Below are 21,262 nucleotides of genomic sequence, written 5' to 3'. Positions count from 1 at the left end.
TTGATAGATAACCGCTGAATTCGGGTTCAAAGGATCGAGTCACCGTCAAACCGGTTTCAGATTGTCATCCCTATATGAATGAGACGAAAAAAAAGTGTGTGATAATATTTTTTTTTTTTTTATTCAAATGACAATACAGTTGCTAATAATTGAAGCAGACTAATACATTAAAATTTTCAGACATTACAAGTTTACAAACTGATCCGAGTACCTATTATTTAGTTTCATCAAATCTCATTTAAAATTTCAATGCTTTACTATTGTATATCACATCAATTTATTAAAAAATATATATTTGTTTGTACAAAATTTCTATTAGCAACATGATAAACAACCGATGAAACTTTTTACCAGAATAAGCAATAATTAAAAATATATGCATATGAATAAAGCTTTGGACCCCCATCGGCGGTCCTTTTCCATTGGTCTAAAAAATAATTTTTTTTTTTTTTTGGTTTTCAGCCAACCCCAGGCCGACACGTAGCACTGGAAGTCTGTAACATTGCTGCATATGTGATGCTTTCTAATAATTATCTTTCATCTGCTTATATAAATTATTTGGACAAATTATCAATGTACTTCTTGAGATTGTAAAATTTTTAATTATTTTCTTATCCAATAATAAAATTATTTATTAAAATATATTTCTAATATTATTAACAGAGTTATTAATTGATTTGATAATATATTAATAAAAAATTATTTGTTATTAAATTAGAAACTTCAAGATTCAAGATCTAATTTTCAAAAGCACAAGTGAGGATTCATATTTTAAACAAATTTTAAGAGTATTTATAATTTACCCAAACTATTTTAAGCTCATTAATTGTAAATAAAAACTGTAACGCCCTCAAAATAAACCCATAAATTAACTAACAATAGCATGCTTAGACATAAAGAGATAAAGCATAATTGTATTCCATCAGAGTAATCCTTACAAAATGTATTACATGTTAACAACAAAAGCAAATGCCTATGGCCTTACAGCTTTCCAAGTCAACACTTGGTTGCACAAAAGAAAAGTGCTAACTCTATACAAAATAAGCCCTTGGCGTGATATACATGTAATACAGACAAAAGAATCAAAAAGAGTCTTCAACTCTCATCAACATCCAAGCTATGTCCTTGGAGGTGGCATGCTACCTGTACCTGAAAATAATGTCCCATATAGGGTGAGCCAATGTGTAACAACCCTCATACTGTTTACCGATTAATGACTGATTAACTGCTAATTACTGTTAACCGAGACTGATTATGACTGATGATTGAACTGAATAAAGTACTGAACTGACTGACTGAAAACTGGAACTGAAATGACTGAGTCTATCTGTTTAATTGCACGTCTATCTGTTTGATTGATTATTTGATCTGTTCGTGTTTTAGTGGTTAAACTGCTAATTGAAGGCCTTATCGGTGGCCGAATCGGGAATTGATTGAGGTTTTATGATCCTCATAATTAATGTGATTTTATGGTATATTTATCTGAAAACTGATTAGGTATGATTAAACTAGATTAAAATGAGTTAATTGCAAAAGTTTACCGTAATTACCGTTTTGCCACCGAGTGGCCCACTACCTAGTTATGCTAGAGCCTTGCATACTTGACTCTAAACATCTCTTAAGCTCCATTTCTTGCACACAAACCGACCATAGGGAGGCGAGAGTGGGAGATTGAGTTGTTCATCTTGAGTTCTTGAAGATTTGGCTTAGACAACTTGGAGAATTGAAAGTTGATTGTTGATTTGTGGTTTTACACTTGTAATTGAAGCTCTAGGTAAGAGAATTCAACCTTTATTGATGTGTTTGAGCTTATTCTTGCATGATTCATGTCAAAATTGAGAATTGAACCATGATTTAGTGCTAGCATGTTGTAATAGAGCATAATTCATGCATGCATGTTAGTATTGTGGGATTTTGAGTTGAGTTCATGGCAAATTGTCACATGCATGTCCATAATTTTGTAATGGTCCATGTTTTCAACTTGTTTTTGGATCAATTGCCTCCTTAGAGCATCAAATTGAAGCCTTGAATTGATTTGAATTCATGCATGTTTGCATGTTCTCCATGTTCATGAAAATGGTTTGAAATTGGGTTTGAATTAAACACCCTTGGGCTTTGATTTCTCAAAATTGAGCTTTGAACCATGTTATTCTATGTGTTTACAAATGTTTTCTGGAAATTCAGCCCAAGAGGTCGAGTTTTGAATCGTGGAAGCTTGGTTTGAGCTTGGAGGTGCAATCTGGGTTTTCCAGATTTTTGCACTTCCGCTCGAGCGGGGAATTGGGAGCTCGAGCGGGGAATTGGGAGCTCGAGCGGAGAATCCGAGCATCCAGTATTTCTCTGCACTGTTTTACAGTCCGCTCGAGCGGAGGATTGGGCGCTCGAGCGGAGTCTTGTGTTTCAAGCTCGAGCGGGCGTCGAGCGGAGATTTCACCCATCCAGTACTTTTACAGTACGCTCGAGCGGGAAAGTTGACGCTCGAGCGTGTACCTTTGTTGCATGTCCGCTCGAACGGGTAAACCGCGCTCGAACGGGACTTTATTTTTCTGAAAAATCTGAAAATGCTTGTAACTGTGTATCTTTGCATCCTCATCCCATTCTAGGCATTCTTAGGCCTAGTTTAAGACATTTTCATGAGGGCGTAGATGTAGAACACACCGAGGCAAATTAGGGATTAAGTTATTATCTTACCCAGCTGTGTAGCTTAGTGTGTTCAATCTGTTAACTTTGTAGGGTTGGCGACTGGAGAAACACGCTCTAGCATACTGTAGCCCAAACTCTGTGAGTAACAATTGTGTAAAAATATGTTCAACTAAGAATGTTTTCTGACTGTTTAACGAAACTGTTTTCTGAAGTAATTATTGTTAATTGTTTGAATGTATGTCCTATATTCTGAAATGTATTGTGGCATCCTTAGCAACTGTTGTATACTATTACTGCTACTGTTACAGAGATCTCTGTCGGTTCCCTCGTGGAACCACTACTGTTTACTGATTGATGGCCATCATTACTGTTCGGTCTTTAAAACCTACTGTTTACTGCTATGCTAATGGATGTACCACATATGACTGAATAACTGTTCTGACTGAAAGACTGAAGTATTGTTTAATGAACTGCTTTCATTACTGTAAGGGCATTTCATTCTTAACCTCTTTACGCATTATATTATTCACTGGGCTTTAGCTCACTGTTTATATATATATATGTAGGTGCTCAGCCACCAGATCGGAGCTAGAAGCGTGGCTTAGACTCCAGTTTTGTCAAGCCAGCCTTTGTGCCTCACTGCGAGGTCCCGAGTTGCCATGCTATGGCTTTGGAGTGTTTTGTTTTTCCCCCGTCTGTCTCCATACTGTTTGGATTACTGTATAGACTGTCAGCTACTAACTGTACTGTTATCAAGGGATTAGGTCCCTGTACTGTGTGACCGTAAATTTTGTATAGACTGTACTATTTGTATATATGAATGCATGAAAAATCTTTTTGGCATACAGACTGTCACAGCTCAATGGACATTATTTATTTACTGTATTGGCTTCCGCCGGGCCCTGAACTCTGTTTTACTGTACTACTGTTAAGCAGGCCTTCGGTAATCTCGGATTACTGGCCGGTTACGGTGCTAAACCCATAGGGCCGGGTTTGGGTCGTGACACAATGCCTAGTAGAGATATGCTAAACACAGTATGAGCAATAACTAAGACATTAGCAATTGATAAATGTTTAATTCTCATAAATCAATTCATAATCCATTTCCATTACATGACCACTATGTCCTTGTTTACTTTCATTATCCATTTCTTATCATGTTCACAATATACAACAACGGCTCAGAACCTGTCCAACAACTTATATGAGATAGCAACTCATATTAAACATTTCCCATTTTACATTAGATAAGCATACTAGCTATATCAACATCTCAATAGACAAGCATACAAGCTGTATCCACACTTCAACAAATAAGCATATGAGCTATATCAACACTTCCATAGATAAGCGTATGAGCTGTATTAACACATTAACTGACAAGCATATAAGCTGTATCAGTGGAGTCCATCCCCTATCTCCTCCCAAGCAACATCCGGTTTAGAGGTCCATCCCCTATCGTCCTCTAAACCGTGGAGTACATCCCCTATCTCCTCCCACACAACACAACATATATACACATAGGTCATATACGCAATCAATCAATACATAACGTTAATGTATTCTATCAACCGTCATACTCTATGACACATCCAATTGATTAGTTTTAGTTTGCCTAATCATCATGCATTGTCTACAACAATCAAAACTACCCTCCACCGGTAGTCCAAGCAATTATTTCTAAACAGATAATAAAAGCTTCAACAGATAAAATATCAATGTTTCAAAAGTGAGCAATTTATAAATCCAACTCCACCATTTCACAATATAATGAGTCAATTTCATTATTTCCTACCCAATTCCATAAATCCACAACATTTCCAAATTAATTATACCAATTAATTTATACAATAAATTAGGATTTTCTACCCATTTTTCCAACATTAACCCAATGGTCCATATATCACCAACCAATAACAATATCATCATTTTGAAACCCAAATACACATTTTTGGAATCAAAATAAGAAAATCCTCTTTTAACATTTTGAAGCCCTAAGTCCCAAAATTTACCCAACTTCAACACTTTATCAAAACAACCAAAAATCTATGTCAAAGACCATAAGAGTGAGTAGGAATCCCTACCTCAAATTCGGAGCCCAAGGGAAGAAGGTGACGAAAATGAAGATGCTCCAAATCCCGAGATTTTCAGATTAAAAGATAGCCCTCGACGATCCACACAACTTTTACAAAGGCCCAAGGTGAGGAAATCACTATAGCTAGATCAATCCTAAGAGAGAAGTTAGGTTTTAGAGTGAGGTGCTCTCCAATGGCTTTTCCGGAAAAGTAAGAGAGAGAAAGGAAATCAAAAAGTGATCCAAAAAGGTGAAACCCGGTGTGATATACAAGTCGCCCCGCTCGAGTGTAGAAACCCCCGCTCGAGCGTCACTCACAGACTCCCGCTCGAGCGTCCAAACTCTCGCTCGAGCGGCGGATACGCACTCCCAGTACTTTTGTAGAACCAGGTCCCCGCTCGAGCGTCCAACTCCCTACTCGAGCGTCACACACAAACTCCTGCTCAAGCGTCCAAACCGCCGCTCGAGTGTACAACACTACAGAGGAGATACTGGATGGGTGTTTTTCCGCTCGAGCGCCAAAACCCCCGCTCGAGCGGACAGGCCAAAACCTGGGCAGCTACCTTTGGTTCTTAGGCTCAACCAACCTGTTACGAACCTTCCCAACACAACCCAAGACTCAAATACGAAGAGTAAATGATGTAAACAAGATATACACAACAACCAACTCCACGAAACTTAAGTCCGGATACAACAATTAAAGAAAAGGGAAACCGGGATCGCTATAAAACTGTACCAAAAACATTGAAAAAAATAAAATAAGACAAATGTTGACGAGTATCCTATGGCATTATTTAATATTAGGATTAACATTAAAAAAGAGTCTTGAAAATAGACAAACTAGTTAAAAAGTTGCATTGATTTCAATCGAATATGTTTTTTTTATTTTTTCCTATTTTTCTTGTGCATCGAGAGTACTTATTAGCAAGACCAATAAAATAGAAGGAAGAAGAAATAAACAATTCCATACGCTGTACCAAACATGTCAACATTCTAAGAGAAGTAATTCATTTCAATATGGCCAAAAGGGAAGCCTCACCCAAGAACTTGTAATTCCGGCAAATGTGCAAAGATCTAATGTGAAAGAGCAAACAACTACTAGTAAAAGACAATCGAATGCCAGACAACAGTAATATGTGAGCCATCAGCTCTAATCCAAAGCTGAATCAACAACAAAAAGCCCTGCGAGCACAAAACAAAAAAGAGAGAGTCACAATCTTTGAAAGCAAAGCAATTAGACCCCACAGTAATACACCAGAGCAGAAATTCAAACACTCGTGACCAAGGTTACAGCATAAGCATCGCACCCGAAATGAGTATAATCCGTAAATAACATTGTTCAGGGTCACCCAATCCACAAATGACACAACAGAAAAATTTATGCTTTATCAAAACACACATATCCCCTGAATTTGGGGATGAATTTTTGAATACCGTATCAAAACACATATCCCCGTCCCTGGCCCGGATATCATCGGAGATGAATTTTTGAACACCGTCCCCGGCCCGTAGGGAATATTTTTCGATGAATAACCGTTGAATTCGGGGTCGGGTCACCATCGGGCAAGTTTCAGATTGCCATCCCTGTATGAATGAGACGAAAAAAAAGTGTGTGATAATACAATTTTTTTTTTCTTTTTTTTATTCAAATGACAATACAGTTGCTAATAATTGAAACAGACTAATACATTAAAATTTTCAGACATTACAAGTTTACAAACTGATCTGAGTACCTATTATTTAGTTTCATCAAATCTCATTTAAAATTTCAATGCTTTACTATTATATATCACATCAATTTATTAAAAAATATATATTTGTTTGTACAAAAATTCTATTAACAACATGATAAACAACCGGTGATACTTTTTACCAGAATAAGCAATAATTAAAAATATATGCATATGAATAAAGCTTCGGACCCCTGGTGAGGGTGCTGGGGTCCTTTCCCATTGGTCCCAAAAACAGTTTTTTTTTTTTTTTTTGGGTTTTTAGCCAACCCCAGGCCGACACGTGGCACTAGGGGGGTCACTGGGGTCTGTAATTGTAACAACCCTCATGCTGTTTACCGACTAATGACTGATTAACCGCTAATTACTGTTAACCGAGACTGATTATGATTGATAATTGAACTGAATAAACTACGGAACTGACTGACTGAAAACTGGAACTGAATTGACTGAGTATGTACATTTGAATTGCATTCTATCTGTTGATTGTTTATTTGATATGTTCGTATTTTAGTGTTTAAACTGCTAATTGAAGGCCTTATCGGCGGCCGAATCCGGAATTGATTAATGTTTTATGATCGTCATAATTAATGTGATTTTATGGTATAATTATCTGAAAACTGATTAGGTATGATTAATTGAGATTAAAATGAGTTAATTGCAAGTTTGCCGTAATTACCAAATTGCCACCCTTAGTGGCCCACTCAATACATATATTTGAGCCTCATTACACCTTGAATCAAAACACATTTTGCTCAGCCATTCTCCTTGCTTTGCCGACTAGAAAGAGGAGTAGAGTGTTTCAACTTGATTCATCTTTAGAATTGCTTGGAATTGGAGGAATTGGGAAGAGTTCTTGCTAGATTAAACCTCTAGACTTGCATTCAAGGAACCTAGGTATGAATTTCATCTTCTCGATTTGTCTTTAAGTTGATTCATGCATGGTTCATGTCTAATTGTAGAGCTAAGTCATGAATTGGTTCATTAATGGTGAATTGAAGCTCATTTCATGCATGCGTGTTTGTAATATAGATGTTTGAGTTGTTTTCATGGCAAAAGGGTACATGCATGTTCATAATTATGTTTAAGTCCATGATTTCACCATGTTTTGAAAAGATTGGCTCCTTAGAGCATCAAATTGGAGCTTCAAAATGATTTAAATTCATGCATGATTGCATGTCCTCCATGTTTATGTTATTGGTTTGAAATTGAGTGTGAATTAAACACCCTTGGGCTTTGATTTCTCAAATTGAGCTTTGAACCATGTTATTCTATGCGTTTATAAATGTTTTCCAGAAAATGGGCCCAAGAGGATTGGTTTTGATGTATTTGAATGTGAGTTTGAGCTTGGAGGTGCAATCTGGAATTCCCAGATTCTGCACTTCTGCTCGAGCGGGGGAAGTGCCGCTCGAGCGTGGAACCCGAGCATCCAGTATCTCTACACTGTTTTACAGTCCGCTCGAGCGCAAGGATTGGGCGCTCGAGCGGAGTCATGTCTCAAGCTCAAGCGGGCATCGAGCGGAGATTTCACCCATCCAGTACTTTTACAGTATGCTCGAGCGGGAAAGTTTACGCTCGAGCGTGTACCTTTGTTGCATGTCCGCTCGAGCGGGGAAACATGCGCTCGAGCGGGACTCTGTTTTTTCTGAAAATTCCGAGACTGTTTTCTGATCACATCTTTGCATCCTCATTCCATTTTAGGCATTCTTAGACCTAGTTTAAGGCATCTTATTGAGGATATAGATGTAGAACACACCGAGGCAAATTAGGGATTAAGTTGTTATCTTTCCCAACTGTGTAGCTTAGTGTGTGTTCAACCTGTGAACTGTGTAGGGTTGGCGACTGGGGAGACACGCTCTAGCATACTGTAGCCCAAACTCTGTGAGTAATAATTGTGTAAAGATATGTTCAAATGATTATCTTCTGAATACTGAACTGAACTGTTTACTGAATTGATATTGTTTACTGAATGAATGTATGTCCTATCTTCTGAACTGTATTGTGGCATCCTTAGCACCTACTGTTTACTGTTACTGTTACAGAGATCTCTGTCGGTTCCCTCGTGGAACCACTACTGTTTACTGATTGATGGCCATCATTACTGTTCGGTCTTTAAGACCTAATGTTTACTGCTATGCTAATGGATGTACCACATATGACTGAATAACTGTTCTGACTGAAAGACTGAAGTATTGTTTAATGAACTGATTTCATTACTGTAAGGACATTTCATTCATAACCCCTTTACGCATTATGTTATTCACTGGGCTTTAGCTCACTGTTTATATATATATGTAGGTGCTCAGCCGCCAGATCGGAGCTAGGAGCGTGGGTTAGACTCCAGTTTTGTCAAGCCAGCCTTTGTACCTCACTGAGAGGTTCCGAGTTGCCATGCTATGGCTTTGGGGTGTCTTGTTTTTTTCCTCGTCTGTCTCCATACTGTTTGGATTACTGTATAGACTGTTAACTGCTAACCGTACTGTTATCAAGGGATTAGGTCCCTGTACTGTGACTGTAAATTTTGTATAGACTGTACTGTTTGTATATGTGAATGCATGAAAAATCTTTTTGGCATACAGACTGACACAGCTCAATGGACACTATTCATTTACTGTATTGGCTTCCACCAGGCCCTGTACTCTGTTTTACTATTCTACTGTTCTGCAGGCCTTCGGTAATCTCGGATTACTGGCCGGTTACGGTGCTAAAGCAGTTAACAGTCTATGGCTTTGGGGTGTCTTGTTTTTTTCCTCGTCTGTCTCCATACTGTTTGGATTACTGTATAGACTGTTAACTGCTAACCGTACTGTTATCAAGGGATTAGGTCCCTGTACTGTGACTGTAAATTTTGTATAGACTGTACTGTTTGTATATGTGAATGTATGAAAAATCTTTTTGGCATACAGACTGACACAGCTCAATGGACACTATTCATTTACTGTATTGGCTTCCGCTAGGCCCTGTACTCTGTTTTACTATTCTACTGTTCTGCAGGCCTTCGGTAATCTCGGATTACTGGCCGGTTACGGTGCTAAACCCATAGGGCCGGGTTTGGGTCGTGACAGAGTGGTATCAGAGCGCTACTTACCACGAGTTATACCGCACACACGTGTCCAAATGAGCTATAGGGTGTCCTAGAAAAGTAATTAGGGCATCTCATGAACTTGAAAAGTGTGTGGCTATGTTATGACTGAATACATGTTGATGTGATAGCTGTCAAAATATGCAACTGTTTATGTTACAATTTATAACTGTTATAACTGCTTATAGTGAAATGGACAATGCAAATGAACCTGAATCCTCATCTACTGAGGTAAGAATGGAAAGAATGGAAAGAATGATGGAACTAAATATTTCCCTCAGTGTGTCAAGGATAGAAAAGTGACTGAATTTGAACAGCTGAAGCAGGGCACAATGTCCGTTGCGGAATATGAGACGAAATTCACCCAGCTTGCTAGATATGCACCGCATATGGTGGATACTGAATATAAGAAGGCCAGGAAATTTGAAGGCGGCTTTAATGTTGCAATTCTCGACAGAATCAATGTTTTGAAGCTACCGAACTATGTAAATGTTCTTGACCGAGCCTTGATGGCTGAATCAAACATTGAAGCACTGAAAACTGAAACACCAACGTCGGAATGGCGTAGTAAGAGGCAGGGTTTCAAATTCAAGAAAGGCAAGCACAACCCGGCCAACAAGAAACAGAATGCGGGGTCGACAACTAGCCCCAGCCAAGGGAGTGGTTTCATACCACCCTGTTCTGAGTGTGGCAAGAAGCACAAAGGGGTCTGCTACAAAATATCTGGAGCCTGCTACAGGTGTGGCAAAGTGGGCCACATGATTAAAGACTGCCCCTCTGCGCCACAAGCCTGTAGTAAAGCTGCACCAAGCGCAGTAGCATCAACTGTAGCACCAAAGCCTAACCCCAAAGCTACCGGGAAAGAGCCCATGAGGCAGGGCAGAGTGTTCGCCCTAGTACCGGGAGACGTGCAAAATACTGAAACCGTTGTGTCAGGTACCCTCTCTATTTGTACACAAAACGCATATGTATTGATTGATTCGGGGTCTACACATTCTTATGTATCGCATGCTTTCTCACAGAAATTGAATAGACCCTTAGAACCCATGAACTATCTGCTAGCCGTATCATCACCCGTAGGAGGATCCATGACATGTGCTTATATGTACCCCGCATGTGAAATCATTGTTGGGGGTATGCATCTGTTTATTGATTTACTACCATTGAACATTGATCATTTTGATGTAATATTGGGGATGGATTGGTTACAAAAATATCATGCCACTGTTGATTGTGTGACCAAGCAAGTTGTTTTCCGTCCACCTGGTTTGCCTGAATTCATGTTTAATGGGAATGGAGTAGTACCTCCCCCGTATTTGATTTCGTCAGTGAAAGCCGTTAAATTAATTAAAAAGGGATGTAAGGGATATCTGTGTTCTGTACTGACTGTATCTACTGATGATAATGCTAACGTGAACTGTATTCCTATAGTCAGAGAATTCCCAAATGTCTTTCCAGACAATTTGCCAGGAGATTTGATTGACAGGGAGATTGAGTTTACTGTTGATGTGGTTCCCGGAACACAGCCGGTTTCTAAAGCTCCGTACTGAATGGCTCCAACTGAATTGAAAGAACTAAAAGTGCAACTGCAATAACTGTTAGACAAAAAGTTCATCAGACCCAGTACCTCACCATGGGGTGCGCCTGTTTTGTTTGTAAAGAAGAAAGACGGCTCACTGAGACTGTGCATTGACTATCGTGAACTGAATAAGGTAACTGTAAAGAATAAATACCCATTACCGCGTATTGATGAACTGTTTGATCAATTACAGGGTGCTAAAGTATTTTCGAAGATTGATCTCAGATCCAGATACCATCAGTTGAAAGTTAAATCAGATGACATTGATAAAACTGCTTTTAGAACGAGGTATGGACATTACGAATTTTTAGTTATGCCTTTTGGAGTCACGAACGCACCAGCTGCATTTATGGACCTCATGAACAGAATTTTTAAACCATACCTTGACAATTTTATTGTTGTATTTATTGATGACATATTGATTTACTCCAAGAATATAGAAGAACATGAACATCATCTGAGACTTGCCCTACAAACCTTAAGAGAACAGAAACTGTATGCTAAACTGTCTAAATGTGAATTTTGGCTTAACCATGTTATGTTTTTGGGGCATGTTGTTAGCAAAGATGGAATTTCTGTTGATCCGCAGAAAATTGAAGCTGTAGTGAACTGGCCTAGACCAACAAATGTGACTGAAGTCCGAAGCTTTTTGGGATTGGCTGGATATTACAGAAGATTTGTCAAAGATTTCTCCAAGATTGCTCTACCGTTGACTCAACTGACTCAGAAGGGGATACCATTTGACTGGACTGACCAAAGAGAATCTGCTTTTCAGGAGTTGAAAACTCGATTAGTGACTGCACCTGTTCTGACTTTACCTTCAGGTACGGATGGTTATACTGTCTTTAGTGATGCTTCTCATAAGGGTTTGGGATGTGTTTTAATGCAGAATGGGAGAGTAATTGCCTATGCTTCCCGACAACTGAGACCGCATGAAAAGAACTACCCGACCCATGATCTGGAACTTGCTGCAGTAGTATTTGCACTGAAAATTTGGCGTCACTATCTGTACGGGGTGACATGTGAAGTATATACCGACCACAAGAGTTTAAAATATTTCTTCACACAGAAAGAACTGAACATGAGACAGCGGAAATGGCTAGAACTGATTAAAAACTATGACCTGCAGATTTTGTACCATCCGGGAAAAGCCAATACCGTTGTCGATGCATTGAGTCGGAAATCAATTGGAAACGTAGCATGTTTGCTTACCGGACAGAAAGAGTTGCTTGGTGACCTTGAAAAATCTGAAATCGAAATTGTTTTGCGAGAACAAGGTGGAACATTAGCTGCTATTTCTGCCCAACCGGCACTGATTGAAGAGCTTAAAGAGAAATAACAACTGGATGACTTCTTGAAGAAGATCATCGAAGAAAGAGAATCTAAACCGAAACCGAGATTCAAATTTGAGAACAATGTACTGAAATTTCATGAAAGACTGTGTGTACCAAATGATACTGAACTGAAAAGAAGAGTTCTGCAAGAAGGCCACAATTCGAAATTGTCTATCCACCCAGGGAATACGAAAATGTACCAAGATCTGAAACAGAATTTCTGGTGGCCGGGGATGAAGAAAGAAATTGCCGACTTTGTGTCCAAATGTCTTCATTGCCAACAGGTCAAAGCTGAACATCAACGACCTGCCGGATTATTGCAACCCCTACCCATACCAGAGTGGAAATGGGAGCATATCACGATGGATTTTATCGTTGGGTTACCTCGCTCCAGAAAAGGTATGGATTTAATTTGGGTTATTGTAGATAGACTGACCAAATCTGCTCACTTCTTACCTGTCAAAACAATCTATAATGCGGACAAATTGGCCATTATCTATATTGATGAAATTGTGAGACTGCATGGAGTGCCTGTGTCTACTGTTTCTGACAGGGATTCGAAGTTTACATCGAGGTTTTGGCAAAGTCTACAGACTGCATTGGGTACTGAATTGAGGCTGAGTAGTGCCTATCATCCTCAGACAGATGGACAGTCAGAAAGGACCATCCAAACTCTGGAGGATTTACTGAGAATGTGTGTCCTTGATTTTCAGGGAGATTGGGAAAGTCATCTGCCATTAGTTGAATTCGCCTACAACAACAGTTACCATTCGAGTATTGGTATGGCGTCTTTCGAGGCATTGTATGGCAGAAAGTGTAGATCTCCGATTTGCTGGACAGAAGTTGGAGATGGGCCTTTGCTTGGGCCCGAGATTGTTTATGAAACCACTGAGAAAGTGAAACTGACACAGCAGAGACTGAAAACTGCACAGAGTAGACAGAAAAGTTATGCAGATGTTAGAAGACGGGACAGAGAGTATGAAGTAGGTGATCACGTTTTTGTGAAAGTGACACCAATAAAGGGCCAGACTCGTTTTGGAGTCAAGGGCAAGTTAGCGCCGAGATGCGTCAGACCGTATGAGATTATTGAGAAAATTAATCCGGTGGCGTATCAAGTTGCGCTCCCTCCTGAAATGGAGCATATGCATAATGTTTTCCACATTTCGATGTTAAGAGATTATCTCCGGGATCCCTTCCATGTAATAGAGCCTACCCACGTAGTGTTGAGTGATGACTACACTTACAAGGAACGGCCTATACAGATTGTAAACAGATGGATCAAGAAACTGAGGAACAAAGAGATCCCGCTAGTGAAAGTTGACTGGCAGAACCATGGTGGTGTGTATGCCACTTGGGAAAGGGAAGAGGACATGGCTAAAAGATATCCTGAACTGTTCCCACTGAACCCTGTTTTCTTCCAGACTGAAGGTAACTCGAGTTTAGAGGACTAAACTCTTTATAAGGAAGGGAGACTGTAACAACCCTCATGCTGTTTACCGACTAATGACTGATTAACCGCTAATTACTGTTAACCGAGACTGATTATGACTGATAATTGAACTGAATAAACTACGGAACTGACTGACTGAAAACTGGAACTGAATTGACTGAGTATGTACGTTTGAATTGCATTCTATCTGTTGATTGTTTATTTGATATGTTCGTATTTTAGTGTTTAAACTGCTAATTGAAGGCCTTATCGGCGGCCGAATCCGGAATTGATTAATGTTTTATGATCGTCATAATTAATGTGATTTTATGGTATAATTATCTGAAAACTGATTAGGTATGATTAATTGAGATTAAAATGAGTTAATTGCAAGTATGCCGTAATTACCAAATTGCCACCCTTAGTGGCCCACTCAATACATATATTTGAGCCTCATTACACCTTGAATCAAAACACATTTTGCTCAGCCATTCTCCTTGCTTTGCCGACTAGAAAGAGGAGTAGAGTGTTTCAACTTGATTCATCTTTAGAATTGCTTGGAATTGGAGGAATTGAGAAGAGTTCTTGCTAGATTAAACCTCTAGACTTGCATTTAAGGAACCTAGGTATGAATTTCATCTTCTCGATTTGTCTTTAAGTTGATTCATGCATGGTTCATGTCTAATTGTAGAACTAAGTCATGAATTGGTTCATTAATGGTGAATTGAAGCTCATTTCAAGCATGCGTGTTTGTAATATAGATGTTTGAGTTGTTTTCATGGCAAAAGGGTACATGCATGTTCATAATTATGTTTAAGTCCATGATTTCACCATGTTTTGAAAAGATTGGCTCCTTAGAGCATCAAATTGGAGCTTCAAAATGATTTAAATTCATGCATGATTGCATGTCCTCCATGTTTATGTTATTGGTTTGAAATTGAGTGTGAATTAAACACCCTTGGGCTTTGATTTCTCAAATTGAGCTTTGAACCATGTTATTCTATGCGTTTATAAATGTTTTCCAGAAAATGGGCCCAAGAGGATTGGTTTTGATGTATTTGAATGTGAGTTTGAGCTTGGAGGTGCAATCTGGAATTCCCAGATTCTGCACTTCTGCTCGAGCGGGGGAAGTGCCGCTCGAGCGTGGAACCCGAGCATCCAGTATCTCTGCACTGTTTTACAGTCCGCTCGAGCGGAGTCATGTCTCAAGCTCGAGCGGGCGTCGAGCGGAGATTTCACCCATCCAGTACTTTTACAGTACGCTCGAGCGGGAAAGTTTACGCTCGAGCGTGTACCTTTGTTGCATGTCCGCTCGAGCGGGGAAACATGCGCTCGAGCGGGACTCTGTTTTTTCTGAAAATTCCGAGACTGTTTTCTGATCACATCTTTGCATCCTCATTCCATTTTAGGCATTCTTAGACCTAATTTAAGGCATCTTATTGAGGATATAGATGTAAAACACACCGAGGCAAATTAGGGATTAAGTTGTTATCTTTCCCAACTGTGTAGCTTAGTGTGTGTTCAACCTGTGAACTGTGTAGGGTTGGCGACTGGGGAGACACGCTCTAGCATACTGTAGCCCAAACTCTGTGAGTAACAATTGTGTAAAGATATGTTCAAATGATTATCTTCTGAATACTGAACTGAACTGTTTACTGAACTGATATTGTTTACTGAATGAATGTATGTCCTATCTTCTGAACTGTATTGTGGCATCCTTAGCACCTGCTTTTTACTGTTACTGTTACAGATATCTCTGTCGGTTCCCTCGTGGAACCACTACTGTTTACTGATTGATGGCCATCATTACTGTTCGGTCTTTAAGACCTACTGTTTACTGTTATGCTAATGGATGTACCACATATGACTGAATAACTGTTCTGACTGAAAGACTGAAGTATTGTTTAATGAACTGATTTCATTACTGTAAGGACATTTCATTCATCACCCCTTTACGCATTATGTTATTCACTGGGCTTTAGCTCACTGTTTATATATATATGTAGGTGCTCAGCCGCCAGATCGGAGCTAGGAGCGTGGGTTAGACTCCAGTTTTGTCAAGCCAGCCTTTGTGCCTCACTGAGAGGTTCCGAGTTGCCATGCTATGGCTTTGGGGTGTCTTGTTTTTTTCCCCGTCTGTCTCCATACTGTTTGGATTACTGTATAGACTGTTAACTGCTAACCGTACTGTTATCAAGGGATTAGGTCCCTGTACTGTGACTGTAAATTTTGTATAGACTGTACTGTTTGTATATGTGAATGCATGAAAAATCTTTTTGGCATACAGACTGACACAACTCAATGGACACTATTCATTTACTGTATTGGCTTCCGCCAGGCCCTGTACTCTGTTTTACTATTCTACTGTTCTGCAGGCCTTCGGTAATCTCGGATTACTGGCCGGTTACGGTGCTAAACCCATAGGGCCGGGTTTGGGTCGTGACAGTAACATTGCTGCATATGTGATGCTTTCTAATAATTATCTTTCATCTGCTTATATAAATTATTTGGATAAATTATCAGTGTACTTCTTGAGATTGTAAAATTTTTAATTATTTTCTTATACAATAATAAAATTATTTATTAAAATATATTTCTAATATCATTAGCAGAGTTATTAATTGATTTGATAATTTATTAATAAAAAAATTATTTGTTATTAAATTAGAAACTTCAAGATGCAAGATCTAATTTTCAAAAGCACAAGTGAGGATTCATATTTTAAACAAATTTTAAGAGTATTTATAATTTACCCAAACTATTTTAAGCTCATTAATTGTAAATAAAAACTGTACCAAAAACATTGAAAAAAATAAAATAAGACAAATGTTGACAAGTATCCTATGGCATTATTTAATATTAGGATTAACATTAAAAAAGAGTCTTGAAAATAGACAAACTAGTTAAAAAGTTGCATTGATTTCAATCGAAAATGTGTTTTTTATTTTTTCCTATTTTTCTTGTGCATCGAGAGTACTTATTAGCAAGACCAATAAAATAGAAGGAAGAAGAAATAAACAATTCCATACGCTGTACCAAACATGCCAACATTCTAAGAGAAGTAATTCATTTCAATATGGCCGAAAGGGAAGCCTCACCCAAGAACTTGTAATTCCGGCAAATGTGCAAAGATCTAATGTGAAAGAGCAAACAACTACTAGTAAAAGGCAATTGAATGCCAGACAACAGTAATATGTGAGCCATCAGCTCTAATCCAAAGCTGAATCAACAACAAAAAGCCCTGCGAGCAAAGAACAAAAAAGAGAGAGTCACAATCTTTGAAAGCAAAGCAATTAGACCCCACAGTAATACACCAGAGCAGAAATTCAAACACTCGTGACCAAGGTTACAGCATAAGCATCGCACCCGAAATGAGTTTAATCCGTAAATAACATTGTTCAGGGTCACCCAATCCACAAATGACACATCAGAAAAATTTATGCTTTATCAAAACACACACACATGCACTGGATCATCTCCATCTCCTTCCTTGATTTGTGCCTCTTTTTCATTTTGCCTTTCAATCTGTGGGATCCTTCCTTATCCAGCGACCGATAACCACCCACCGCCGGAAACCACCACCTTCCACCCACTGACCTCTGTTCCCTCCCATCAGCCCCCACCAGCAACCACTGCACCATCCTTCCTCTCTCCATACATAGGCCAAGTTAATATGAGCACCCGATCTACGCCAGAGAAAATTCCGGTGAGAAATCGACAAATTGGTAATGAATGGCTTCTATGCTCTGAAGAAGTTTGTTAGGGCCAAGATGGTGTTTGGGTACTCTCTGATGACTGGTTTGGGTGGGGGCAGTTGTGGTGATCACTTGGATTGGGAGGAAGGAAGAGACGAGAGACAAAAGGAAAGAGTGAGGTGTCATTACCTAATTGGCTGTCCGTACACGATTGATTTACGGGACAGCCGTGTATAATGCATTCTGACCCGAAATATATATATATATATATAGCGTAAGCAGAACATTGACGAAAATTCTGGGGGGAACATCTTGAAGACCTCAAAGAAATCCAGTGTGGCAACATTAGAAAAGTCTGACCCTGACATGTCTTATCATGCTTCCACAAAGCCAAGATATGATGAGTCAATTGGGGAAGAAAATGACAAGCTTATAAATTCAGACACAAAGACCGCACAGATATAAAATGACAAGGACTACCAACAGGATAACCTAAAACAAACAAAACTAAATCACAAAGGGGAAAGGAAAAAGAAGAGTTCTACTTCATTACCAATTATTTTATAAAATAGTAATTTTTATTTTTAACAAACCAGTGCAATAGAACAATCGGGGTATGGAGAATTGGTTAACCTCAATGCAGAAATGAGCCGCATCTGATATATGAGAAAAGCAACCAATGCTTGCACAAAGCTAAGATATGATGAGTCAATTGGGGAAGAAAATGACAAGCTTAGAAATCTAGACACAAAGACCGCACAGATATAAAATGACAAGGACTAGCAACAGTATAACCTAAAACAGACAAAACTAAAACACAAAGGGCAAAGGAAAAAGAAGAGTTCTACTTCATTACCAATTATTTTATAAAATAGTCATTTTTATTTTTAACAAACCAGTGCAATAGAACAATTGGGGTATGGAAAATTGGTTAACCTCAATGCAGAAATGAGCCGCATCTGATGTATGAGAAAAGCAACCAAAGACTTCAAGTCAAATTCACAAACTCATTGTCAAAAACCAGTCGCGTATCTAAACAAGGACATCAATCTTTTCAATATTTCTCTGAACAATAAAATTGAACTACTACACTCTGCAGACCAATATACTTGGCCTTGGAATCTTGAAAGTGGTTGCACCTAAAAGAAATTATTCCACTACACTAGAAACCTCATATTAATCAATCTACAAACATATTCATCAGCAGAATTCTAATGAGAATATACTTCTTCAAAGAATAAAAAATAAACTGAAATTTATTTCAGGCAAGGATGGTACAGCCTGCATATCAAATTCTAAGAGCTATGCTTTCTGAAGATTTATTCATGGATTGCATCAGACCTTAGATGAATGAATTTAACAAATTGAAGAAAAAAAAAAATTGACAATATTCGACTAGTGCTTTCGCAGAAGAAGTCCTAGAAAAAGTAAGAATACACCAAATCAACCAATGTCCATTATCTTCCCCATCGTTTTCTAATATCACTTTATGAGGACGTAACATATGCCTAGAGAATTGGTAGTCTCAAACATCGTAGACAAGCTTCTATCTACAAATGTTACAAACCACGATATGCATAGGATTCTCATTACTCATTCTCAAACCCCTTCCACATCTTCAGTTCGTCAATTTTAAACATTCCAGCTTCATAATGAACAACTTTTATGAAGAATAATTCAACCATAAACCAAACCGTAATGAATGACTTTTCATTAGCCTTACATTTTATAAAGTCCAAATTAACCTAATAACTCCATCAAATAATGCTTCCCCCTTGCTCCCTTTGGAGTTTTGTATTTTTTGCATAATCTTGATGCTCTTGCTATAAAGTTTATTTATTTGTTTATTGAGAAATATAAATTTTATTTGTTTATCAAAAAATAATGCTTCCCCTTGCACAACTTGTCAAATGATTCGATTACTAAATATTGCCAAATAATTTTAAAACGGAGCGGATTGCGTTTTTAATTTGGAAAGAATCAAGAACATAAAAATATATTACCATATAAACATATCAAACATCAACCAAAAATTTAAGACATGATATATACAAATCACTAATAATAATGCTTAGAGCGACCATAATGCACTTATTTCTATACTAAAAATGATAAGAGGACCCAAAAATTCAATTGCAACAAATAGGCAAAATTGAAAAAAGAAAATTGTTAAACCACACTCTTCTTTAACTGATCCACAGAGACCCCTCTCTCATCATAGTTGGATCCATTCATACAAGAGGGAGGGTTGTGAACCCATAAAAAATACCATGGATTTAGCAACCTCCAAGCGTAAGGCATGATAAATCTTTCATGCATTTGTTTTTACTCATTAAATTAGATCTAATTTAGTATTAAGAGATCATCACAAGAAGAACATGCATGCCCCATAGTCTCATAATAAAGAAAAGCAATGCCTAATTATCACCGGCATAAATCTCAAAGTCAAAAACCAAATTCACTAAATGACACTTCTATGAAGATTGAAGTCAAACAAAAACAAATCTATTTGAACTCAACTCTTATTAAGCTCATTAGAAACAATTATAATCAATCTAGTAAGCTCCTAAAGCCCAATTTCAAGAATTCATTAATTGAAACAGAAAACAGTGTAAGGTCACTGAAATCACCAAATCAGCGGCCAGCCATGGAAGGATTGAGCCCCAACAACATGTTGTTTGCATTAGGCAGGTAGGCCACATTCGGAGTCTTCGCCAAAGTCGCCGCTATCTCCCTCGAAGCCTCAATCTTCCTGAGCTCGATCAAACCCATTCCAGCAGCGGCAGTCGCATCCGAAATCAATTTCGCAGCCTCACTCTCACCTTCGGCCCTAATAATCGCCGCTCGCCTCTCTTGCTCCGCTTTGGCCACCACGAATTTAGACCTCTCCGCCTCCTGCTGCGCCACCTGCTTCTGCTCCACGGCCTTGGAGAACTCAGCCCCATACGACAAGTGCGTGATCGCAACATCATCGAGAAGGATGTTGAAATCCTTAGCACGACGAACCAAGCTCTCGCGGACCAATGCGGAGACGCTGGGACGCTCGGTGAGGAGCTGATCGGCGTTGAATTGAGCGACGACGGCCTTGAGGACTTCGTTGCCGATCGAAGGAAGGACTTTCTCGTCGTATTCGAGGCCTAGGGTTTGGAAGATTCGGGGGAGTTGAGAGACCTCGGGGCGAGAGAGGACACGGAGGGTTAGGTTAACCATTTGGAGGTCCTTGGTGCCGGAGATGGAGGAAAAGGTGTGGGGGCGAGTTCGGATGTCGAAGATGAAGGGCTTTTGGAGCCATGGGATGAGGAAATGGGTACCTTCGCCAACGGTCTCGTCGATGACGCCACGGAATCGATCGAAGAGGACGGCGCGTTGGCCGCCGTCAACGGTGTAGAGGGATGAGTTGAGCACGGCGCCGCTGAGTCCGAGGCCGATCGCCGCCCGGGCTATGTTGGTTAGGAAAGACACTGCCGCTTGATTGCTACCCATCTATCAAGGAAATTGCAGAGAGAGAGAGAGAGAGAGATGAAGTGAGGGTTTTGGAGAGTGTAGAGTGTTCTCCAAGTTTGGCATGTCATGGGTAAAACCCTAAATCCTAATCCTTGCAAGTAGGGAAAAAAACGGGCCAACAGACCCGAACCGTTCAAACTGTACCGACTCTACTACGAGAGTGTTGACGGGTTAGGCAGCAAGTTACATTAT

At 39.1% G+C, this 21,262-nt stretch overlaps 1 protein-coding gene across 2 annotated transcripts; it reads right to left on the bottom strand.

The window, feature by feature from the left end:
• Positions 1 to 898: 898 nt before the first annotated feature.
• Positions 899 to 21,262, bottom strand: LOC114260706 (prohibitin-3, mitochondrial). 2 transcript variants are annotated; one of them, XR_014366783.1, is made up of 4 exons: positions 20,197 to 21,251; positions 16,970 to 17,112; positions 5,757 to 5,899; positions 899 to 1,149 (listed from the first exon to the last, which is right to left on the bottom strand). XR_014366783.1 is itself a non-coding variant. In XM_082925423.1 (2 exons), the coding sequence occupies exon 1, from the start codon at positions 21,047 to 21,049 to the stop codon at positions 20,201 to 20,203; it is 849 nt and encodes a 282-aa protein (XP_082781549.1). In that variant the 5' UTR covers positions 21,050 to 21,262; the 3' UTR covers positions 16,914 to 17,112; positions 20,197 to 20,200. The 2 variants fall into 2 exon arrangements, 1 of the variants encoding a protein (XP_082781549.1); XM_082925423.1 differs by lacking the exons at positions 899 to 1,149; positions 5,757 to 5,899 and having other exon boundaries at positions 16,914 to 17,112; positions 20,197 to 21,262.

This window comes from Camellia sinensis, chromosome 1, assembly GCF_055761805.1.
Source record: "Camellia sinensis isolate YWXY chromosome 1, ASM5576180v1, whole genome shotgun sequence".
NCBI lineage: Eukaryota > Viridiplantae > Streptophyta > Magnoliopsida > Ericales > Theaceae > Camellia > Camellia sinensis.
Note: the sequence above shows the minus strand (reverse complement) of the source record. Positions and strands in the feature narration are given on the sequence as shown.